This window comes from Pinus tabuliformis, chromosome 4_2 (assembly GCF_031772625.1).
Source record: "Pinus tabuliformis cultivar Carrire ecotype Pingquan chromosome 4_2, CPIR1, whole genome shotgun sequence".
NCBI classification, from domain to species: domain Eukaryota; kingdom Viridiplantae; phylum Streptophyta; class Pinopsida; order Pinales; family Pinaceae; genus Pinus; species Pinus tabuliformis.
Genome location: NC_142304.1, coordinates 661,054,941 through 661,081,397, shown reverse-complemented (window position 1 = coordinate 661,081,397; position 26,457 = coordinate 661,054,941). Strand labels below are relative to the sequence as shown.

The 26,457-nt window shown below is 37.6% G+C and overlaps 1 protein-coding gene across 5 annotated transcripts in view; it reads right to left on the bottom strand.

The window, feature by feature from the left end:
* Window positions 1-26,457, bottom strand: part of LOC149171143 (NEFA-interacting nuclear protein) — a 221,513-nt gene that overhangs the window by 116,667 nt on the left and 78,389 nt on the right. For 4 of the 5 annotated variants that reach the window (XR_016259011.1, XR_016259012.1, XR_016259013.1 and 1 more), the window contains exons 3-4: window positions 11,742-11,799; window positions 10,681-10,745 (exon numbers count right to left, since the gene is read on the bottom strand). Coding sequence is in view for 2 of the 5 variants with exons in the window: in XM_089424031.1 (XP_089280157.1) it covers window positions 10,681-10,745; window positions 11,742-11,799 (123 nt within the window). In the remaining 3 variants the exon portion in view is untranslated. The remainder of the gene's footprint in view (window positions 1-10,680; window positions 10,746-11,741; window positions 11,800-26,457) is intronic. The other variant, XM_089424032.1, reaches the window with a different exon arrangement.

Here is a 26,457-nt window from a genome sequence, read left to right as displayed (position 1 = left end):
AAACAGCCTCGATTTCTCCACTGACTGTCTCGATTTCTATATACAAACTACCTCAAAATTCGTTCTATAGACAGCGTCAAAATTTGCATTGGAAGTGACTAAAGATGCCCTCAAAATTCGTGCCAGGTGACAGCAGAGACCCTCCTCGAAAATCACGTTGGACAGACCCTCAAAATTCATGCCACATCCCTCCAAATTTGTGCTGTTTGCCTCAATTTTTGTGTTGACTATCCTTCGATTTCCGTGCTCTTCTCCTTAGAAATCGTGCCTTTCTTTGCTGCCTCCTCCTAGAAATTCGAGCTCTCCTCAATCTGCAAATTCTCCTTCAAGTTCTCCTCTCCTCTTCTCCTCTTGCTCTCTCAAGTGTGAAGTGAAGAATGAGCCTCCCTTTTCTCCTTTTGTCTTTTGGAAAAGATTGAATCCCTAACCCTAGGATTCAATGGTTGAGATTTAATCTCCAAATCTCAAGATATGTGGTTGATATCACTTTTCCCAAATGACGCCCCTCATACATTGACCCTACTGACCACTACATGTCAACAATTCATAGCAGTACACCCCCTTTTTTCGTAAAAGGGATAGCGCCTTATCAATGTGTTTATGTCGTCCAGATGTTATGTAAACCCATTCTGCATGTGTATAATGTAAATAATCTCAGTAGACCCGTGTCATGTATGTAACAACCTGAGTAAACTTACCTTTCTAGTGACGATCTCCATTCTAGGAGGTTTTTCGTCTCACCAATTCATTTTCGAATAATCGACAGAGTTTTTCCCTCTAATCTTTACCCCAAAGATGGAATGGATTTTGTCGCTAGGATCTTAAGCAAGTCCTAGTGTTCTAGATTGAGTCTATGTAAAAGTACTTTGGGAATAATCATAACTATTTGGTTAGATTGTTTTATTACAAATTACTTGGTCTGTTGGATTATATTTGTGTCGCAGAAATGAGTAATTTGTGAGGGTTTATTACAAATGGATTTTCCCCCTTATGATGTAAAAAATATGAAAATCATGATGTAAAGTGTCTTGAGAGTAGGAAAAATAATGTATCCCCTCATAGGTTAATTAATTAAATTTTCTGGCCCAAAATTAATTAAAATCCTAACCCAGAAATTTAATTAGTTCTAGGTCCTAGATAAATTTAAATTCTCCAAACGCAAAATTCGTCGGTTCTAAAAAATTAAATTTTAAGAGGTCCAGGGACTAAGGTAAATTAATTATTTTGATAAATTTTAAACCTTTGATCCCTAGGGTTAAGTCAAAGTCAAATTTTGGAGGAAATTAACTCAAAATTTTAATTTTTGAGTTAATTAAAATGCATTTAAATAAAGAAATTCGATTTTCCACAAAAATTAAATATTTTGACGGATGAAATTAAGAGAAATTTTGATCTTCATCAACAGTCAAGATTAATTTGACGAGGATCACTCAAACTCGCCATTGGAGAATTTGTCTTTCAATAGGAGGTCATTTGTCAGTCAATCCATCCAATCTTTGAGTCGTGTGCTTAGCAAGAAACTCTGGTGTAATCTTTTTTCTGGATAATAAAGAGAGATTTTGGGGTTAAATTTTGTTGGTGTTACTCTTCATGGGAATGTTGTAAGATTATTTCAGGCATAATGTTTTCTATAGCCATTGATGATATCTTCTGGAGAGTGATTTGAGTACATGTATCTTGCTCAGTTGTTGGGGTTTGAATAATAATTTAAATTTTGAATATAATAGCAGGTATCTTTATTTGTCTAAGTTTTATTATTATTTTCTCGCTCTATTTTTAATGGTTGGATCAAGTTTTGCAGGGAAATCTTGAGTTAGATCATCGGGTGTTAGGGGAAGTTTTCAATTGGACCAGCCAACTCTCGATCTGTGTTCCCTAAAGAGCCCAACTAAATTAGCTCTGGACTTATATTTAGATTTTTGTTTTGTGATGCATGAGGGTTTCGAGTTAGCAGGTCCTTTTAAAATTTAATTATTGTAATTTATCTAACTGGGTTTTTGGGGTTTTTAATTTCATCATTGTATATATCGTTTGGGTGTTTTGTTTCTGTCATTGCAGGTAGAGATTTGAAAGGAAAATTTTATTTGAAGCCAAATCTAAGCCTTGGAGGGTAAGATTTGGCCTCAATATCATTTTGTAGGGACATTTTTTTCAAAAAAATTTACAGTCCAAGGGTTTTAAAATTTAAATCTAGAGATTTTATAAGTATTTCAAGGACAAATATGAAGTAGAAGAATATCACTTTAATCAAAAATTTCTGGGAAATTTTTTTAAAGGTTTTGGCTACCAACTTTTGGTTGCGTTTTTCTTTCTCTGGAAAATTTCAAAATTTATTTTGTTGCTTGGGGTTTTTCATTTTTTTTGCAATCTTCTCTCTATTTTGCTGCGTATTTTTTTGGAAAATTTTTTAAAATCATTGCTGCCTAGGCTTTTCCTTTACTCTGTGTTTTCTTCTCCTCTTCGAATCTACGACCTCCTCTGTTGCACTTGCAAAACCCTCTCCACTCTTCTTCCTCGAGTTTCCTATGCTACCCCCATCCACAGCCTCTATGTGTCTCTTTCCTTATCTCGCGTCCTCCTTTCCTCTCCTCTGTCGTCGTTCTCCTCTTCGACCTACCATCTCCTCGATCCCCTCTCAGCGTCCTCCTCAAGCCCGATTGCTGCTCCATCAAAGTCGCGGATCCCATCTCCCCTGCTCGCACCCTTCTTCACCTCTCCAAACTTGCATCGTTCTCCCTTGCATTCACAGCTCCTCGTTCCTCCGCCTAGGCTCCTCGACCTGCAAACCTGTATGAGTTCACTTCCTCCATCCTTATCGCAGCCAGTCCAACCTGCACACACACAAACAACAAAACATTTTGATTTCCCTTTACCTTTTTACTTTTTTTTGTATTTCATTTTAGGATTAGGTTTTGACATTATTTCAATTTCTTTTTTTTGTTTGTGGCCTTTAATTTCTGACTTTTTATTTTTGTTTTGTTTTATTTAAATTAAAAAATCTCAAAATTTTAATTTTTGACTTTGATTCTTTTTCATTTCAAATTTCATTTCATTTTTTTTATTTTTTTCTTTTGTTTTGATTTTCATGATATTTTGTTTTTTTGTTTAAAATAAAAACTAAAAAAAATATAAAAATTTCATTTTTTGTGACTTTGAAATTGCGAACAAGATAAATCAAAAGCAGAACTTAAGCTTTCACATTTAAAAAAATTTAATTTTTATGTGGCCTAGCCCATTAAAAATTTAAATTTAATTAAGGTCTTTTGATTTTTATCTTTGATCACATAAAATTTTAATTAAACATTTGCCACATTAAATTTGCTTCATAAGCTTAGCACATTAAAAATTTACCTAAGGGATAATTAAATTCTAATCTAAAGTTCCTTGGTGTCTTTTTGTGTTAAGTGTAAAATTTTAAAGGGAGAATTTTGTGGTATTGATTTCTCTATTGTCAAGCGCGATTAATGTTTTAGAATCATATCTAAAGATTGACTATAGGAAAAAGATAAATTCTAGATCTGGGTTATTGAAGAAAATCATTTTAAATCTAGAATCATATATTGCTTCATAGTTAAATTTCATAGTTCTTCATGGTATTTAATTGCTAGAATATCTTGCATGATAAAGTTTTGGGCATTTACATTTAATCGTTCATGATTGTCACTTTCATCACATTTATAAATTGCTCTGGATAACTTGTTTTCATTTGGTTTATGGTTAACTGAATATTAAGGCACTGGTCTAAAATCATTTCTATCTTGAGGTTGCATTTGTTTTGATTGTTTTATCTATCCATCTTGGTTAACCAGGACTTATTTCACATTTGTCAACTTGTTCTTCCTTAAGTCTCCTAGAGCCTGGGTTCCATAGGTTTTCTTCATTTATTTACCCCCAAGGACTACCCCCTTAACTTGTCTAGGAGAGAGTCTAAACGGAGTGAGTAAGGATTAGAGTGACAGCCCTTACTCTGAGCGTTGTCGCAATGCCTAGACACTTTGTGTGACAACAGGCCCCATTACTTAAAAGCCTCCTATTACAATTCTCAAGTTGTATATCTTTTTCTAATTTTCTCACAAAGTGATTTTTCAACTCACTTTATAAAATACAAATGACTTTAATATTAGAAAAAAGTACATGATACACCACTTTTAAGTATCTCTTCCACCCATGACATTAATATAACTCATAAATGTCACCAAGTCAAAACTCATTAATGTGTCTACTAGGCTAAAAGGGATAAATGCCTAGTAACACCTCTCCTTGGTATTATTTTCAACAAATACTCCTCCACCAAGTCGACCTGTCCTTCTCTTCATGTCGGCCCCATAAAGGAGCCTCAAACCACCATATATAGCAATACATTCGTCCCAGTGTGGAAGTAATTCAAAAAAGGTACAATACATTCGTCCCTAGAAAAGAAGGAAAACTCTAGTGAAGTAGAAGGAGACACTATTTCAGCTCACACGTGTGAAAAGGACTAAGAATTCTGATCTATTGCAGGGCCGAAAAAGTTGCAGACCTAGTATTGAGGACCGAAAATCAGAGTTGACCATCAAAACAGAAGTTTGACTTTCGTTGGGAAGTTGACTTGGTGGTTGGAGGAGGACATTTGTTTTGGTCTTGGGTCTTGGTTGTCTGATTTGATTTGGTTCATGAAAAAAGAGGAGAATCTTTTGGGTTTTCCCCTAGAAAGGGGTTTTGCCCTCGCTGAGAGCCTACATCTTGCGTCCTTGATCTTCATATATATGGTTTTGATAGTTGGTTGATGATAAGAAGATAAAAGAAGACATTAAAGAAGATAATAAGAAATATGAAGAAATCACAAGTAATTATCAAGATAAGAAAATATTTTTTCCTTTCTGATTTTCCAATAGTAGTTGTTGTAGGAAACCATAATCTAGCTTCTTCAAGAGGCCTTCCTTGAACAAGATATATCCTCCCAAGGTCAACGAGATCAAGATAGAATATTCTCTCTTCCACCACCTTGTCACTGCAATTCGGACTTGCAATTTCGACCTTCTTTGTAGCTGCAGAAACCCTAGAACTTCACATGTGAGAAAGCCCAAAAACAAGTTTCTTTGCCTTATTTTTCCTTCTAAATCTTCGGTCCACTTCCTTGTCTCTTTTGGCCTTAGATCAAACCTTTTCAAGAGAGATCGAACTTGTGAGTGAGTGAGTGCCAAATGAGGTCGAATCTGCTCCTTTATATAGCCTTTCCAAGGGGTCAAATTCCCTCCTTTAGGCCAATTTGAAGCTTTTAGGGCCGACTTGTACTTTGGAGGATTCCAAGACTTTCTAGACTCAAAATAAATTATTTTACAAGATATATTTTGCCTGGAAGGGTCTTATAAACATGATGTTGACTCTCTTGACTCGTGACAATAAATCCTTATGACCTAACAAACCCTAGAAGCACGAAGAACATGATTTTACCTAGAAGACCATCAATAAAGAGCATGAAACCCATGCTTTAAAATAATAGCTTTTTCTTTTCTTCTTTTGTTTGTTACATAAGATACATATTTAAATGAGTACAACAACAATTGTGAAGATCGAAACTAGTTACATTTCCAACACACCCAGTGCACATGCCCCCAAACAAGTTGATTGCAATGTGCAAATTAAAGATCTACGAGATGAGGGATTGTTGGTGTTCTCATGAACTCTCGTGCGAGCTATTGGATCATGCGCTCTATAGTGAACTCATGTCCCCGAGTTGGACCCAGATGTTACCCACCAAAATGGGTAACCCACAAGAGAGAACTTTTCTCCTATTGTTGACAAACAGTCGGCCAGCCAGCGGCCCTTGACAAACATCACTAGTTGATGACTTGCAATTATATCTCTACCACTTGCATCAACCATATGCTTCTCACCCATCTGGCAAGAGCACATCGATGAAGGTGGGCTTCTGATCAAAAAGCACTTTAATCATTTCGCAATTGGGTGCTTACACTTGATTATATTTGGGCATTTAATGTGGATTATGGGGTGACCTGGAAGAAAGAGGGTTTTTTACCGTTATCTTATTCCGTCACCTAAAATGGAGAGTTAATATTTGATCATAGTCCAATGGAACCTCACCTAATGGCCCAATGGGTATAGAAGGGGCACTACTTTGGAAGCCTGGATTGAGATAGTGTAGTTTCATTTATCCCTGTGTCATACTTAACACTTACCATCATACATCACAAGCCCTTATCTCACATCCATTCTTTGGGTTCAACTGACCATTGGTTCTTGGGATTTGTCACTCATACATCCACATACCTAGGTAGGGCCCAAAACTTCCCTTAGGAAGTTGATGCAATTAAAAGAAACATAAAAAGCATATCATGGCCACAAAACAAAAACAAAAGAAAGACTATCAAAATGAAAAAAATGGTCGGGACACACACATTAGCGCGTGGGCAAAAGCGTAGCATGAGCTCCAGCGCACTCCTTATGGCCATCACCCGATTATAGCACATGTTGCTCCATTTCATCATCAAAAGGAACCCTTACATGTCCCAATCTCAATGAACAATGAAATGACTCATCCTTAAGAGAAAATACAACTTATATAGCATTCAAAGCATGCTCTAAAACTTGAGCTATGAGTAGTAATACAAAGAAAAATCAAGCAAAAGTAAAAGAGGCACAAGAGCGATCCCAAGTTGGTAACTTATGCATCCACAATTGCTCCCTCCTCACATCTATACACTCAAGATGTAGATCGTCATCAAGTTGGTCTCTTTGACCATGGCACTTGGGCATGAACTCTTCTCCTCTTTGTACCAACATTACTATTCACTAACACCTATCCATTGAAGGGTGGACAAAGGAAATGTTACTTCCCCTTTAGGCGATGGAAACATCTGTGAAAAATATGGTAGTCTATTGGGCCCCTAAGAGGCACCCATTCAACCCCCACTTGAAGGCTATAAAAAGGAGATCATTTCTCTTCATTTGGATACAATCAACTTGATCTCATACATCTCTGATCCAGCAAAATTACAGGAGGCCAAAATTTTAGGAGAAGGTCGAAATTTCAAGAGGTCGAAATTCTAGGGAAGGCCAAAATTTCAGGAGAAGGTCGAAATTTCAAGAGGTCGAAATTCTAGGGAGGGCCAAAATTTCAGGGAATTGGTTTTTGACATGGCATTTGATCATGATTTTGGTCACTGGTTTGGCTATTATTTTGCTATTTGGTATTTATGATGTATTGATGAATCTTGAAACTCTCTCTCTCTCATAAGGAAGAACTTTTTTTGGGGTTTCCCCTTGTGGGTTTTTCCATGGCTATGTGCCTAACATTTTGTCTCTTATCTCTTTGTTACTGCTCTTACATGTTTATTAGTTGATATTTTCTTATGTATAACTGCCTAAATGATATTGAATTTAATGTTATGTGAAACTAATGTTTAAATTGATCATTGAAGAAATTATTAGGTGAGGAAAACTTAATTCTAGCAAGTTCCCTAGAAAATCAACACCTATTAGGGTTGTCCTTTGGCCCCTCCTACCTAGGAAGGAAACACCATTATGAGCTAAAGGCCCTGATTTTGGAAGGAAATCTCCATTTGAGGTGTTAAATAGCCACATTACATTCAAACTTAGTTCACTTAGGGCACCTCCTGCACCCGGGACATTTCGCCACTTTGCACTAGGTTTGATGATTCATCAGAATGACACACCTAGACCCAATATGCCGCTAAGCTGACCTTAACACCATATCAGGGATGGCAACTGATTTAAGGCCCGAATGAGGATGGTCTCACCATTGGAGACTTTGGAGGGCTAGTAGCACCTGGAACGCTAGAAATCCCTCAATGTTGGAGTAGAGATGGACATTATGAGTAGTTGGAGGCCCATGCAGACCCCTTTGTGGTGCCCTAGATGGATTTTGGGACCACAGAGATCCATTGAGGAGAATTTGAGGGTCAATCCTCAAACTTGATTTTTGCATGCCACTACATCACACTTGGCACCTTGTACCACCAATGCATGGCGTTTGGAGCATAAATTATGCATGACGTCAACCCTGGAAGGCTAGCGGCTCACACGTGTGGGATTACTTTTCACTTTTATCAAATGCTAGTGGGTTGGTTTGTAACCCAAGGGTTTCTTATGATTTAGCTAGTATTGTAACTCATCCTCCTCATATAAATAGAGGAGAGGACTTTTCATTTCAATCACCATCACTTGGACTGATTTGACCTATCTTGGAGAACTTCGACCTTCTTGTATCTTTGGAAAGAGGTGATCTATGGAGCATTTCGTTGATTGGAGCTATATTCTTGTCTTTGGAAAAGTTACCTTAGATCAATGATTGGATTGTTTCATGCATATTTTCTTGTAATTAAGCTTTATTGTTAAAAATTTCTGATTTTATGTCTAATGTATGGAATAAATTGATGATCTAGGGTTTTCTATTGCACCATTGTTATTGAAGATAAATTGTATGGAAGCTAGGTCTCATTATAGCATGCATTACTCATGTATTATATGTGAATGGAAATCCCCTTGGTGAACCTTAACTAACTCTCCCAAGTGAATTTTGATCCCTCACAAAGGTAATAGTTAGGGTTTTGTTGCTAGGGCATCAAAGTATCCCTACTCCTATGCTTGAATTAGCTAATATTAAGCATCCATAGACTCCATAACCCAAGGACTAGGTAGTGGCCTTGTCTAGTAGGTGATCAAGTCAACCCTCATCCATAAATCGATTTTCACTTTCTCTCTCTACTTTATTTCAGCCCTTTGGAAGACAAGCGACCCAATTAGGGCTTAGTGCGAAATTGCTTGGAAGGGGAATTTTCTGTGTTGGAAGGATTCAACATCGAGAGTAATATTGGTTCCTTCAAAATCATTCCTCTTGGCTAATCTTTCCATTTTTCTCAATAATTTTCTTGCCCTAGCTGTTTTACCCTAGGAAAATCCTTGGTTTGGTCCAGCTTCAACTTGAGGGCTTCTTGAAGGTTTCATGTGCCATTGTCTTGTTGAAATTCCTTGTTGAAAACCTTTTCTTGGTACCTAGACCTCGGGCCACTCCATTTCACACACTATTAATCAAGCCCTAGGTCAAGCGTGCCCTAGAATGGCCTCTGTAAGAGAAGCGAAGTGTCTCTCCTCATTGCTTGAGCCTTGTACTTAGGTTGTGTTATCCCTTGGAAGCCTATTGTGTCACCTTATATTTTTAAGCCTAGGATATCTCTTGTATGTGACCTATATACCGAGACTCCTCCCATTGGTGAAAATCCATAAAGAGTAGGGGATAGTAGCTATGGTGACAGTGGGCTACTACCTTATTGTTGTCACTTGGTCTGGTCATTGCCTTGTAGGGTACCCATCCACAAGGCCTGCTAGATTTTGCAGCAACGGCCATAAGATGTTATCCACAATACCACAATTACAATTAGCATGAGAGAATCCATGATACCATGATTACAGTCAGCATAACAACAATTACAACAAGAATTTGGATTGAACTGCAAAGAGATGAATTGGGAAGAGAGCAAAAGGCGGAGCTCTGCAAGTCAGACCAACATTCTTGCATCAAAACAACCTGAGTGAAGAGATGCAATGGGAGAGAAGTAACAAGTCTCAAATCTAACAAATGCATAGAATCGTGGAGTTATGCCAGAAATACCTAACGAACAGAGACCTGAGAGGGCACACAGAGGGGAGTTATAAGTAAGTGGGGCAGACATATGGTCTGGGCACGAGCAAAAAACATAAGGCCTAAATGCTCAACTTTGATACCATGTCAAGTTGAGGAATAACTCCAAACTTGGCATATCCACCTACATGAATTGGTATTTAACAAATTGGAAATGACCTTTGGTGTCATCTTCCAAGGTTTGAATGACTCTTGCTATCCACTTATGACTGTTCATATATCATCTATTTACAATTTATTTACAAACACAAAATCCTGAAGGATTATGTGGCCAATAGTGAAAAAATGAGAAATATCAACAATATGAGGAAAAGCACCTGTGGCAAAATATGGCAAAATATCTGAACTGTCAACATGGATTAGCTTTTCATATCTTAAAGAGGAACAGCATTCAATATGGGAGTTTTCTACTTAATTTCAACTCTTCAAATGTTAAATTCCATGGAATGCCTTCTACTTTCCTATGACAGATGGATATGACATTTATTGGTCTCTGGTACAACTTCCATCCTACTATATGGTAGCTTACTTCCTGGAAGCATGCCTGTTATGAATATAATTATATAAAAATAATATAAATATATATATATATATAAATAATAATAATGAATAGTTAATTAAATAGGAATTAATTAATGAAAAGGTATGTCCCTAAGGACATGACCATTTGTGAAGGGATACCTGCCTAGGTATATAAACAGGCCCTCACCCTCATTTGTAACCATCTCATATCAATTCTTTTATACACTATTCAATATCATATTTGTATTCTCAATGGAGGTCTTCAATTTTTGAGTGTTCTAAACATTCTGCTGTGTAAATGAACTTTGTTTGTAACAATTCCCTTATATAGATGGCACAACTCCACTCAAATTAATTTCTACTTACCTTCATGTCTACACTCCAAAAAATTTATTTTGATTAATTACCAAATGATGCAAGGCATCAGGTGACTTTAAATCAAACGCCTTTAGTTGGTCCATACCCAATAAATGAACAGCTCTAAAATCCATGCTCACCATCTCCATGTTTTCCAGAAACTCTGTCTCATCGTCATCAAGTGCTTTTGGAGGCCCTGAAAAGACATGCATCATCAGAATTGTTGTGAAAATTAGTTAGGCATTCAGAAATATGCATTACAAGCAATAGAATTGAGAATTTCTTTCAGCATCCATTTAATTTCCATGGAAATAAACTTTTGATGTTAAATTCACGTATAAACAGCTTAGAAATCTTCGACATTCAAGATTTCAGTAAACTGTGCTCCTAGACCTCAAAAGAACAAGTGTTGACAACCCCTATGGCTCCCCCAAAGTGCTAGCGGAGCGCAGGTATAGATTTTGGCATGGAGCTGTCCAAATGTGATAGCATAGTGAATTTGTTTCTTTGTTGGTGTTATGGCCAGAAAATATATAACCCTATATAACAAATCAACTTACGCTTGCACAAGAAGAAAAAGGAAACACCATTAACTCTTTCAAACACAAGTCAATAGCATGGGAGGAATTATAATGGTTTGATGACAAGCTATCATGATCCCTAATGAATAGGTCTAAACCTAATGGCAGAAAGTAGTCTCAAGTGGTGAGAAAAGGACACAAACGCTATGGAAAATAAAGTATTGGCAGGGAGCATGTGTAGGGTGTAAATCAGTAACAGTTCGCATCACCACAATTAAGTAACTAACTTACTATAAATCCAACGTTTGCATAGCATAACTCAATGAGTTTTGGAGTGTGGGAACCTTAACAAGAATGGAAAAAAAAAAATTGCAAGATGGAGAATATCTCTGTGAGGTTTACAAACTTGTCAGCTTTGGTCTAAAGGTTGCACAAAATCTGTTTTATGGCTATCCAGGAGGTCAATATTGATATCTGTGTTTGAAAACAATGATGAAGCTCACCACCAACTCCTTTATCTAGATACACTTCTATTATCAGATAGAATCAAAAGTACTCACAGTAATTCAGTGAAATTGTCTAGCCAGATGAACAACCACAAGGCAAATCTACTGATTCAAATAAGAAAAATGCATGCAACTGTCTGGTAAACAGGAGCTAGCCCTGTCTGGTAAACTTACTATGCTTGAATCGCTCATTGAATTCTGCTTCTTGTTTGTCTTTATTCTCCTTTAAAATCTGCAGTGATGACCAGAGAATAAATTAGAAAATTGCCAACCACACCCTACCAGGGCTTCATTAGCACAATGCAAACTAGAAATTCAACAAATATTGCTCATTGTAGTTTACACTTTAAATCAATGTTACCAGACTCGGAATCGGCAATAAATCGGCAAGGCAAAAGAGCGAAGAGTTTTAATCGGATCGGGAAAAAATCGGCAAAAAATCGTTGAATTCATTAAATAAAAATATACACATATATTGAATTAAAAAAACCATTTTTCGTTAATATTGGGTAAAGGTATGTCCAAACAATGCATAATATCAATAGATGTCCAAAATATCATGAATAAATAAGTATCTCATATGTGTTATGAGTCCACACATGATCCGATTCCGAGTCTGGTAACATTGGATTGAAAAAGGAAAAACTTAGGCAGGTAACATCATAGTTATTAAAATATATATATATATATATATATATATTTTAATAACTATGATGTTACCTGCCTAAGTTTTTCCTTTTTCAAAATTCAATCAAATTTTTGATCAATTTAAATATATAAAAAATGGTAAATATAATAAAAATCGATTTTACAATTAAAAATAAAATATAATATCAAAAATTAAAGAAAAATATTTATAATTTAAAACCATATACATAGTTTCTATAGTTCACTCTAAGTTCTTATTTTTCCAAAGCAATGCTTTGAGCACAGCCGCCACATCAGGGCTACAAAGCCCGATGTAGCAGTGAGCTCTGTCGGTGGGCATATGCATCGTATACTCTCATTTCACTGTCGGTTGTCGTCTTTATTGTATATCGTGTTGGTTTTGTTTTTGTCCTACATTTTACCATACCGCGATATTCCACAGGGTAGTAAAAACCCTAAACTCCATCGTTTGACTCGTTTTCGATGTTTTTTGTGATACCATGGTTCTTCTCTGTTCGGCTCTGTAAGTTCACCTGTGTTTCTCCATACATGGGCCCAGGTTCCTGCTATACAAGGCCTTTGGTATAGTCAGTGCAGAAAAGTTCTTGTTATCAATTTACAATAATAACCATCCCCGTTATCAATATCCACAACTCGGTAAAAGAAAAATCTCCCGACCGTTGCTGACGGAAGTGAAACGAAAATGAAAATAAACGGTGAAATCAATTTCCGTCAATACTGTTCGCCTTAATTGGCATCTTGGAGGTCAGGAAAGTTGCTCTAACAGTGCGTCTGCGATTGTAGTTGTCCCTCGGTGATATTGCAGAGCATCAGGGAAGACCCTCCCTCTCTGCCTCTGCTCAACATTCTCTTCAGTGAATGGAGCGCAGTCTGCGATCCACTGTGCACGCACGCCTGTTTTTCGCTCAAGAAACTTTCAGGCCTCACAACCATATCAATACTTCATATGTGGTAGGCTCTGCGGCTTCGAATGCTGCTCTGTGGCGCTGCGGTGTTTCAAGTCGGAACTTTTTGCCGCCGAGCCGAGTTTCAAGTCGGAACTTTTTGTCGCTGAGCCGATTCATACTCGCGATTAATCGCCAGAATCGGCGATTCCTGTTTCACTGCTTTAAATAGTGAGATGCTATCCAATACAAGAAATAGTGACTCTAGATCCACTCAACTTGTACATCCTCCCCTCCCACCCACCTCCCGATTCTCTCCATATTCAGAGTTGGCTTTCCAGGATCTAGCTTAGAATCCTATTTTACTTTCTGCATCTTGCTTTCATATAGGAGCCATTTTAGTGCCCCCGCTTTGTATGGACATCAATCATGACCCAGCCAGAAGGAAAATCTGTCACACCCTATCTTCATGAAATTTGAAATGCCTAACAGAAAGATGCCCACAATTAGATTTAAATTCTGAGGCATCCAATGAGCGAGAATTTTGCAACACGGAGGAAAAAACATAGTTCTATAAGAGAAATTTAAGAGAAAACATGAGAGAAGTGTTAACGGAAAAAGAAATAAAAAGGACAGCAGAAGAAACTGCATACAAGTAAATGAAAAATTAAGAAGACAACTGCCATAAACAACCACAAATAGCATCATCCACTTGCAGGAAGACATTTTAAATGGTCCCTAGATTGCAAGTTCTTCAACAGAAGCAATTTTGGTATATGGTTGAAAAAAAGAGCCGTGTCTCTGATTTCAAGCTCATAAAAGTATAGGCTTCCTCATGAGTGATAGAATCTACCCATCGTCTCTCAAAAATTCAAAGGAAACTGTTGCTCATAACCACATGGATGAAACCATAAAGACCTCCTTCGCAAGACATCATGCAAGTTCACAGGAGCCTACTAACAAGACTATGGTGCTGTTGGGATAAATATGTTTTTTGGCTTGGCTTCAGTGACAATGACTCAGCTCCAGTTACAATGACACTTTGTCACCTACTATTGATAACCTTGGAAAATGAAAGCAGAGAAACAGGTAAAACTTAAAAGCAGAAATCAAAGGATACGCACAAAAAAAGGCTGAATAACACATTGTCTGAATTTCTAGAGACAGTAAGTCGCACTTTTGAAGACACCATGGCTAGAAACATCTATAAGTTTCGAAGTGACAAGAACAATACATTGCAAGAAGGAAACTTCAGTCATCAATAGACTGGTGAACACACTGGGTTATCTAAGCTTAAGTCACCTATTAGTCAATTGGCATGCATTGATCACGCAAGAATTGTACCCTACACACTAAGTTGTATGCCTCATCCATACACATTGCAAGCACAGTGTGTGCAATCCTTTTATTCCATTGACTAAAATCTTAAGTACATTACATGAGTTTTAACCCCAATTATCTACTACCATGACAAAGCCACTCTCACTACTCAACAACCTAAAAGGCTAAAGCTAATCAATTTATCGCTATTCCTAACCTACGAAAAAGGGGTTTCTATTACCCCAAAAACAACATAAATGCTCAGTTGGCCACTCTATGTCAACAACCCCATAGCAGTACACCCCGTTTTTTCGCAAAAGGAATCTATCGTGTTCAAATGTTCGTGTCTCAAATTTCATCATCAGTCGGCAGTTTTACAAAGATGTCAACCCATTTTGCATATATATAACGTAAATAATCCTAGTATGACCACGTTTGTATGTAACAGCCTAGGAAAACCTATTGTTTTGGTGATGATTTCCATTTTATGACGTTTTTTGTCTCACTGATTTATCTGTCTTTAGACACAACTAATCGGCAGAGTTTTTCCCTCCACCCTCACTCCAATGCTAGGGTGGATTTTGTCGTCGAGATCTTAGGCGAATCCTAGTGTTTTAGATCGAGTCTTTGTAAAAGTGACGTGGGAATAATTTTAGCTCATTGGCTAAATTATTTTATTACAAGTCACTTGATCTACTAGATTATATTTTTTGTATCGCAGAATGGGCAAATGTTGAAGGTCTATAACAAACGGGTTTTATCTCTTCATGTATTAAAATATAAAATCTTCATGTAAAAAAATATTTTAGTGCATGGTCCCTCATATTTAGACACCATGGCTAAATTATTTGAGGGTTGGAAAAATTATTAAGCCCTTCATGTGTCAATTAATTAAATTTTATGGCAAAAACAAATTAAAATCCTAAGCCAGAAATTTAATTAATTTTGTGTCCTAGGAAAAATTAAGTCTCCAAATTAAAAAATTCGTGGATCCGAGAGAAATTAATTTTTGGAGGTCCCCGGCCAAGGGAATATTGAAAATTTCAAGAGATTTTGGATTCTTGGGCCTTGGTAGTTAAGTCAAAGTCAATTTTTTGAGGAAATCAACTCAAAATAATTAATTTTGAGTTGATTAAAATTCAATTAAATGAAAAATTCGAATTTCCTCAAAAAAATAAAATAATTTCGACGGAGGAGATTAAAAGATATTTATTTTTTTTTAACAATCGAGATTACTTTCACGAGGATTAAACCAACTAGCCGTTGGAGAATTAATCTATAAATTAGAGGTCATTTGTCATTTGAAAGCATCCGATCTTTTGATAGTTTACTAGCTCTTGAAGTTCTTGTAAACTTTTATAGAATAATACAACGCAAAGTCTTTGGGATTTTACTTGATGGCAGTGTTCCTCTCTGGTTTATGGTAACGTGTGTTTAATTTTTTGTTGAGCTCATTTATAAGTTGTTGTTTAATAACTCTTGTAGATCAATTTATTGCACAGGTATCTTGTTTAAATTGTTGGGTTTTAAGATAGCATTAAAATTTTCACTCGATTGGCATGTATCTCTAATCTTTGAAGATTTAATCGTTATTTTATACCTTTATTAATTTGACGGCTTACATTTTAAGTGTGCAGAAGTCATCTTTATTCAAAAATTTTGGGCGTTTGGGGAAGTCCTCTGTTGGACCAGCCAACTCCCGAAACTTAAGATCTGGAGAGCCTTCCAGATTAAAACTCCGAGATTATCTAACGAAATATATTTTGCAGGAATTGTCTGAGCTAGTAACTAAAATTTTAAAAATTATTTATCTTCAAAAAATTGTGTTAAATAACTAAATCTGGGCTAGAAAGAGCCTTAAATCTATAGATCTAGGAGCGGAATTGGACTCATACTCCCCAGATCTGATGTAAATTATTTGTATAGATCTGTTATTTACTTGCATAGATCTGAAATTTTGTAACATAATTTTGAATTTTAACACTTGGGTTTTAGGGAATTTCTCTATTTTTGTACATATTGGGTATTGGGTTTTTCTCTTTTCACTTGTGCAGAAATAGATCTGAGAAATCAGCCAAAAAAACTATCGGACCTGAGCCAGATTTAGACCTTGGAAGGCAACATCTGGGCTCAAAGATTGTTTGCAGGAATAGATATGAGAAATCGACCAAGCAAATCTTCAAATCTGAGCTAATCTAGACTCTGGAGGGCAAGATCTAGCTCAAACATTTGTTTGCATGGAAGAAAGGATAAGATCTTTCATTAAAGGCTTCAGATCTGAGATTATTTGAGGAAAATTTTGGCTTTTAAGATAGATCTAGGCCATGGAGGGCAATATCTAGTTTCCAAAATTTTTACAGGACCAGCCATTGAAGATTTTGCAACAAATCTAAAGATCTGAAGCAAAATAATTTTTTTTAGAACAAGGGTCTCAAGTTTTGGGGCTCCTGATCCCAGATCAACCTTCTCCTAACCAAACACTAGCCCTATTGGGGCCTAGTGCTAGCCCTAGATTCCCTTTACTACATTTCTAATCTGAATATTTAAATTTTCTGAAACTGATCATTGTTGGTTTTTTGCAAAAAAAATGGTTAAAATTTGTGTTTCAGGTATTGAAATTTTTTTGGCAACTTGGGCAAGTGATCTTCAAAGTCTAGGGCCTAAGGGTTTGACCTTTAAACCATCTCTTTCCTCACTGTTTGCTACAACAGTCATATACCTTCTAATAGTGTTGAAAAACACATCTAAGTGGTTTGAAATTAACTGAAAAAATTGTTAAATAAATTAATAAGTCACTTTTGTTTGATGGGTATCAAAAATTTGGCCTAGATCTCCATTTTTGGTGACTATTTTCACAATGGCAAAATTTCATGTGGGTTAGCCTAAAATCAGTTCCTAAGTTGTCTAATACATTAAGGAATTAATTTCTTGAATTGGGCATCCATCATTAAGCCTATTTCATATTTTAATTGCTTACGGTAATAAGTATATCAAATCTAATATAATTTTGGAAATCACATCTGTTAATTTTAGGTATGTTCTATGCTTAGAGCAATTTATTTCAATTTTCACAGTTAGCTCAATATCTTTCCCAGATTAGCAATCACATCAGCATAATACTAAATTGCAGATAGAACATAAACATAAATCGCAGAAGACAAGCCAAGACAAGAGGACACAAGATGTGGCGCTAGGCAGGGACAAACCCCAATGTAGGGAAACCCTTGATCAATTCTTCTTATATGTTCTTCAATAGTTCCGCAGAGAGAGCGAGAGATAGTACATATACAACAGAAGTCAACACTTTGACTTATCTAAATAAGAGCATAGATCATCTCTAAGAAGATGATACATGAGGTAGTTGAACTCAATTGAAGACATGCTACTTCAACTGATTCTCCAAGGTGACTCCATCACCATGTTGCACCTATCATTTTGTTGCACCTCATCATCATGTTGCACCTCACTGTGCTGCACCATGCTGCACCCATCATCACTATGCTGCATCTCATCATGCTTCACTAATCATGACTGTACCCATCACTGTACTGTTGCACTACGTTGAGCTCTTCATTGCACTATGTTGCACCCAAATGCATGTTGCAATACCTCATCATCTTATTGCTGCAATACCTTATCATCCTGCTGCTGTATGCATTTTCGTTGTTGCTATATGTCCATCATTACCATGTTGTCTCATTGTTGCTCCAATGTCCAACATCATTGATCTACACCCTACCACACCATCATATGTTGCACTATACATCATGCTACGCATTGATGCTCCTATGTGCACTATGTTGCACTGTACAACATGTACTCATAGCTGCTCCTATGTGCACTATACAACCTTCTATGCTACCCCAAGTCTGTATAGGATTAGGGCTGACTGCATCAAAACTTTGACCCAACACACTGCTGCAATACTGTTGTATTGTTGTTCCTAGTTAGGGCATGAGCACGCTGCAACAATCCTTATCAACCCACACAGACAGCCTCCAAATAACTGCGGCCTAGTCAAGGTAAAGTGTTGCCTCCATATGCTATTGTTCTCGGCATATGGCAACCTCTCAAGCCTACACGCAGCCCTGTTTTGGAGTGGCTAGGCCTGCGGCCCACCACAGATCTCTATAGCACCCTAACAATCATACCTTACCTCTTTTTGCCCTCACAAACCTGCGTGCTCCCTTCTTCAAACTCGGCTTGGTTGTAGCATAGAACAACCCTCCACACAGTCACCAAGAGGCTCCAACAGTCCTAAGACACCCACATTGTCCCTACCTTCTTTGCTGGTTAAGGCATCCTTTAGACAGCGAGTTAGGGAGCATCTTTACTACGGTTAGGGTATCTCTCTTCGAGCGTCTAAGTGCTTTTTCGATCCTCCACACTACCTGCCTAATCAGCATCAAAATAATCATGCAGCTTCACATTTCCGGCAGTGTATCTCAATCCATGAAAGATTGTGCCTTGAAGATATCTCAAAAGATTCTCGGCACCAATCCAGTGAGGCTCAACCATATATGAGCTCAACATGCTAACTGCAAAACATATATCCAAACGGGAGTTCACCAAGAACATCAATGCTAGTATGAGTTTGTGAAACTCAAAGGCATTTCTCAAATCAGGTCTGGTATCCCTACCACATAACTTTTGAAAGTTAAGATCCATCGAGGTAGCCATGGGCTTGTAGTTCACCATTCCAAAGCCAAAATATAACTGCTTCTTACTTTTGCAAATGAGAGGGTTTGCACCTGTCAGAAAGAGGTCATCCTCATAAGGTGCCAGTATGAGAGGTCTATCATCCACAACCTTCAAGCAATGGCTTGGATCGGCTTCACTCCTAGTGAATCTCAACTTCATCAGACAGTTATCAATCCTTTCATATTAAGCCTGGGGGTTTTGCTTCAAGCCATAGAGGGCTTTCTTCCACCTACATACATGAGATTCTCGATCATGAATCTCAAACCCCTCGGGTTGTTCCAAACCTGTGGACCTGTTTTATGGGGGGAATGGTCCCCTTGTAAGTTTTTCCTTCGGTACATCTCGGACATGTACCTTCATGCTCTTCTTGAATTCAGGCATCCTTGTCACCATCTGACTAACATCGAGTAGGGTGCCATAACAAGTAGACCTCCGGTGCTATAGATGAAATGTGTCAACTGACATGGTCCCCAATGGACTTCCTGCAACTTGATACAAATTGCCAACCCTGAACCCATGAGAAAAGCATCTTTGAAAATTCTATTTTCAAACACGTACCTTTCCATCGATGAATGCTACCTTGAAACCTTTGACTTCCATTGCCGAAATGGACACTAGGTTCTTCTTGCGATCAGGTACATAAACGAGATTCTTGTAAATGAATCGAGTTACCCTCATTCAATTGAGGAGTAACATTCCCTACACCCTTTTCGGGATGGGTGACATTGACTCCAAGTATAATCCCATGATTGTTTCCATCTATACCAAATTAGATAGAGCACCCTTCTATCCGATGAAGTGCCTAGATGCACTACAATCAATAAGCCAGATTCCCAAAGAGTCTGGAGCGGAGGGCCAATATAAGATAATGCTTCTTTATCTTATTAGAAACAACATTTGATTCTTCATACCTGGGGATCCTTGCTTTCTTTGAAGAGTCGGCTATTTTCTTGATGACCTGCATTACCTGTCATTCCTCTGATCATTGAAGATGTCCCTGGAATGATTGTTATCTTCATCAAGTGATGTGTCCCTACCATTCGGACACTCCTTAGCATAATGGTCTATTACAAACAAGGCATCTGCCTTTCCTTCCACCCTTAGATCCGGACTTCCCATTGAAGTGATCTTTAAGTAGGCCATCAGAAGCTTCCGCTACGCCATTCTGATAATATTCTCTGCTTCAACTTCACCCTTGGTGAATTTGAAGAGGGATGAGGAATCCATTGAGCCTTTTGTCCTTTCCCAACTATCTTTGGTGATTGCTCTTTCACTCTTGCTTGGGCTTTGTCTTCACCTCACCTCTGATACCATGTTAATTTTAGATATGTTCTATGCTTAGAGCAATTTATTTCAATTTTCACAGTTAACTCAATATCTTTTCCAAATTAGCAATCACATCAGCATAATAGTAAATTGCATATAGAACATAAACATAAATCGCAGAAGACAAGCCAAGACAAGAGGACACAAGATGTGGCACTAGGCAAGGACAAACCCCAATGTGGGGAAACCCTTGATCAATTTTTCTTATATGTTCTTCAATAGTTCAATAGAGAGAGAGAGATAGTACATATACAATAGAAGCCAACACTTTGACTTATCTAAATAAGAGCATAGATAATCTCTAAGAAGATGATACATGAGGTAGCTGAACTCAGTTGAAGACATGTTGCTTCAACTCATTCTCCAAGGTGACTCCATCACCATGCTGCACCTATCATTATATTGCACCTCATCATCATGCTGCACCCATCATCACTATGTTGCATCTCATCATGCTTCACTAATCATGACTGTACCCATCACTGTACTGTTGCACTATGCTGAGCTCTTCATTGTACTATGTTGCACCCAAATGCATGTTGCAATACCTCATCATCCTACTACTGCAATACCTCATCATCCTGTTGTTGTATGCATTTTCGTTGTTGCTATATGTCCATCATTACAATGTTGTCCCATTGCTGCTCCAATGTCCAGCGACACTAATCTACACCATGCTGCACCATCATATGTTGCATTGTACATCATGCTATGCATTGCTGCTCCTATGTGCATTATGTTGCACTATACAACATGTACTCATAGTTGATCCTATGTGCACTATACATCCTGCTATGCTACCCCAAGTCTGTATAGGATTAGGGTTGACTGCATCAAAACTTTGACCCAACACGTTGCTACAATATTGTTGTACTGTTGTTCCTGGTTAGGGCATGAGCACGCTGCAACGATCCTTATCAACACACACAGACAGCGTCCAAATAACTGCGGCCTAGTCAAGGTAAAGTGCTGCCTCCATATGTTGTTGTTCTGGGCATATGGCAACCTCTCAAGCCTACACGCAACCCTGTTATGGAGTGGCTAGGCCTGCGGCCTACCACATATCTCTGCGGCACCCTAACAAACCTCCAAAACAGTCATACCTTACCTCTTTCTGCCCTCACAGACCTGCGTGCTCCTTTCTTCAAACTCGGCTTGGTTGTAGCATAGAACAACCCTCCACACAGTCACCAAGAGGCTCCAACAGCCCTCAAACACCCACGTTGTCCCTACCTTCTTTGCTGGTTAGGGCATCCTTTAGACAGCGAGTTAGGGAGCCTCTTTACTGCGGTTAGGGAATCTCTTTTCTAGCATCTAAGGGTTGTCTCAAATAGAGTATAGATTAGGGCATCTAGCGTATGATAAGATTGCGTTTAGGGACAGTTGTTAGGCCTCCTTCACCGTGCTAGATCTCCCTTTGAACTGCGGCCAAACCTTCACAAGACCTGCGGCTAGGGCATCCTTCTTTTACTGCGAATAGGGTCTCCTTCTAGACCTGCGTTTAGGGCTTCCTCCTCTTAGACTTCTCTTCCACTAAAACCCAAAACAAGTGGAGAGAAATCAAGAGTGAAGTGTGTGCACAAATGACTATCAAGTCACCTCCTTTTATACTAAAATGTTGAGCACACATGGGAGTTATTTGGTTGCTGGCCGACCTTGACGAATTGTCCCATAACACAAATAAATTCGTATCTTCATGAATACTTATCGGAATCAAATGATCTTTAGATAAATCCTACACCTCTCGATGAGAGGGATCCAAGAAAAATATTAGCTACCATAAATAGGATGACCCACATGGAGTTTGGCTCTAGTTGCCAATTTTAACGACACCATAACAGGCTGAAATTTTTTATAATTCATGTGGGCAAGTTTGGAAAATTTTCGCTAAATTTTGGGCATAAAGATAGCATTGATGGCTTACTGCTTTCATTGTCATATTGTTGTTGTCATAACATTTGTTTGTTGATGTCCTAAAGTTTTTTTTACTGCTATCCTAAAAAACAATTTCTGAAAATTAAGTGCTCTAACATCATTGTGAAGGTCACTGTCACAAGTTTTTAGAGGACTGATATTTTTGTTTGCAGCAAGCACTTCTTTGTTGTCATAATTTTTTCTTTTTGTGCTCTTATTGTCTCTGAAAACATAACTGCTGTCATAGATATCATCTCCAAAAATAAGTCTTTTTGTTTCATTTGTAAGGGCAGTTGTTTGCATATATTACATCAACAAATTTTAGTGGTTTTTTGGGTCTTGGATTTCGAGTCTAAGTGTCTGTTGTCTTTTGATTTCCTACTTCAAAATAACATATATAAGCTTTCTACCATAAAGAACATTTAAGTTGGGAATAGTCAATATTTATCTTCCTAAAGCATTTCTTGTGCCTTGACTTGTGAATGGTAATTGCATTGAAATATAATTCTCTTTGAGCTAAGTAGCATTGAAGTTGATTTACTCCATTTGTATAATATTAAGAGATCTAAAGATAATTGAATGGTTTGAATCTAATTGTCATCGGCATTATCTTGGAAGAATCCTAATTGTCTAAAGGGAGCGTTGATAATCTTATTGAAGGATTGTCGTTGAAGCATAAATTGGATAAATGTTCTAGTTCTCTTTGTTGACATTAATATCATTATTGGCTTGTGGTTATTATAAATTTTTGGCATATTAGTGATCTTTCTTTAAGAGCATATATCTTGTGGTCATTTTGGTTATCTTGTGTGTGTTATTGGCACTTGAAATATTTGGCACTTTGTCTTGTATAAGACCGTCTCTTTATTTCATTAAGTACTCTTGTCATAAAGTTAATCATTACTAAGTACTTGAGCCTTAAACGATCTTACCTCAAGACTACTCACTCATCCCTTTGTTAATCGCATCTTGCATCTCTTTTCATCATAATAACATTTTTCTTCCCAGCAGTTGTCCATCTTTTACTTGGTCCTAAATTTTCTAGCAAGATAATTGATTGCATAAGGCACTGGTATCAATCATTTAAATCTAATCGAATCCTATAAGTCTTGCTAAATATAAACAAGTACTTGGTCGCTTGACTGTGTCTCCCGAACTGGTTGGTTCCCAACTAGTTCTTCTTCATTCCATTTCCGTAGGGTCTACCCCCCTTAGCATGCTATTGGGAGATAGCTTAAATGGAGAGATTGGGGATCAAGGTGACAGCCCCCGATCTGAGTCGTTGTTGCGGTGCCTAGACATTCTGTGCGACAACGCGCTCCATTAAAATTACCATTATTATTTTACACCTGTATCTTTTCCAATATATGCTACTGTGACCTCCTTGTGTATGATGGACATTCATTCTCTTGAGCATATAAGAAAAATCCTAGAAAAGGCTTCAAAATAAATCCCAATTCATCATACTCTAAATTTGCCCAAATGTCTAGAAATTAATTCCAAATAGTATACTCCAAATAACAGAGTTAACGTTTGGTCCATAGCAAAGATTGAGCAATGTCCAAAATTCAGAAAACTTGTTTGGAAGTTACAATTCTGAAATCCTCAGAAACAAAACTATCAAGTGAGCTTAAGCACTCAAAAAACACCCCCTTTACTCTTGTCCTTAAAGCCACATGCAGAGAGGTGTGCACCAATTTTCTTCCCTATTACCCACCAAAAAGTGGGTAAACCCACAGGAGAAAAAATTTCTCCTTCTTTGGATACCCAACTAGCCAACAGCCCTGCATTTGCCCAATACATGATGACGTGCTATATTCCTCAACCATTTGCAACAATCATGCACCTCTCACCATCCAACATTCCTCTTGAAGGAACATGGGTCAAGATTTGGCAGGTACTTTAACCATTTTGCAATCATGTGCTTTTACTTAATGTCTTGGGCATTCTAGAATGGACTAAGGGATGATCTGGATGATTGACCAATCTTGAATATAAAACTGTTCTCTCACCTCACCAAAGAGGTTAGTCTTTTACCCTAGTCTAGTGGGACCTCCTTTGAGGCCTTAGGGTTATAGGAGGGGCACTACTTGGGAGACTTGGATTGATGTAGCATGTCCATAACTTTTCCATACTTGCCACTTTACAATATTCCCTAGATTTTATATCCATCCTTTGGGTTTGTTGTCGTTGGTTCATTGGGATTGGCACCCTCATATCCCCATCCCTAAGTTTGGGACGGAAACTTTGCCCTCAAGGTTGATGCTGCTAAAAGAAAGGAAAAAGCATAATATCACCACAACGAAAGAAAAACAAAGGTAAAATGCGAAAGAAGGTTGGGACATTAATTAGCACGTGGGCAAAAGCCTAACATGAGCTCTACCCCCCTCATTAGCCATCACTCAATTCTTGAGCACTTGATGCTCCATCACATAATAAAGAATCCCTTGTATGTCCCAACCCTGGTGAGAAAGGAATTGACTCACCATTAAGGGGTAAATAAATGCTAAATCATTAAAAGCAAGCTTGACACCTAAGCTCTTTATCAAAGCATTATAAGTAAAAGGTGCACCAGAGGGGTCGTATTAATTTTAGATAAGAATGGTATGTTCTATGTTTGCAACAATTACTTCAATGTCCTTTTATTAGCCCAATGATAATTTCCACTTATTTTCCAATAGCAATCACATAAACCATTAATCACATTGACAGTAATTGTATATATAACATAAACAATAAATGCAGAAGACAAGTCAAGACAAGAGAACACCAGAAATTGGCTAATGCCAGGGAAAAACCCCAAGATGGGGAAAGCCCTTTGATCAACTCTTCTTATTATAAATATCAAATATTCAGTAGAGAGAGAGAGTACAATAAAGTCAAAATTGACTTGCCAATAGATGATCAAAACCATTGTCCAAAACAACCCAGTCAAATTTGTGATTTTTCCCTTAGTCAACAGCAATCAAACAGCAACAGTGTGTGCCCTAACCAGTCAACAGTCAAGGTCAAAACAGTCCTTAGCAACTCAGTCAAAGGAGAGAGGAACTTGACCTCTCTTACTGGTCAAAGTCCGCGAAAAACAGTCAACAAATCTGAAATCAAAGTTGGTCAACCTAAGTCCACCTTGGGGTCAAAGTTCCCAAAAATTCTCGGTTTTTGTGTCAATCATTGCGGTCTACCCAAGAAAAAAAAATCCCACAAAAATCGCAGTCAAAGGAGATCAAATAGTCCTTAGTCAACGCCCAGAAACAGTGCTACAATTCGGCCCAATCAAAAAGTCACTTTTTCCCTTCGCACATGTGAGAGAGATCCTGCAATTCTGAGTTGTGCAATTCTAAGTTGTATGAACCAATAGGAGAAGAGAGAAGATATGTTGTGTTATGATGAGATGCCAAACGAGGTTTGAGATCGCCCTTATTTATACAAGTCGTTGAGGGTCAAAAGACATGACGCTTGGGCTTCATGAGCCTACATGATGGTGTGGCCGACCTTGACAATTTGCACATTTGTGGGCTTCACTTCAAAAACATATTTCCCCTTCTCCAAATTTAGTGATCTTTAGGTTGATTTTGGTCATCTCGAAAAGAGGAATTCAATGCAATATTTATCTCCATCAAGAGTTGTCCAAAGTGAAATTTGGCCCTAGTTTCCAACTTTAACAAGTGGAAAAAGCAGGCCAAGGAAAGTGTTACTAACAATGTTCATATACACAGCAGAATATTCAGAATATCTAAAATATAAGAATGTCCATCATGGAACAACTAATATATTTATATAAGAATGTTTGAATACAAGTGATATGAGATATGATTGTTACAAAGGAGGGTCGCTTATATACCTAGGGAGGTGCCCCTTCTTGAACAGTCATGTCCTTAGAGACATGCCTCTCTAGTATACTAATCATTATTAATATTTAATTATTAATTATTTATATTCATAACAAAAAGGAGTAACTCATGCCTCCACAATTGCTCCCTCCTTACATTTATACACTCAGGATGATGGACCTCTGTTAGCCGATCCCATGACCAAAGCACATTGCCTTGAAGTCTTTCCCATCCATTGCCATTACT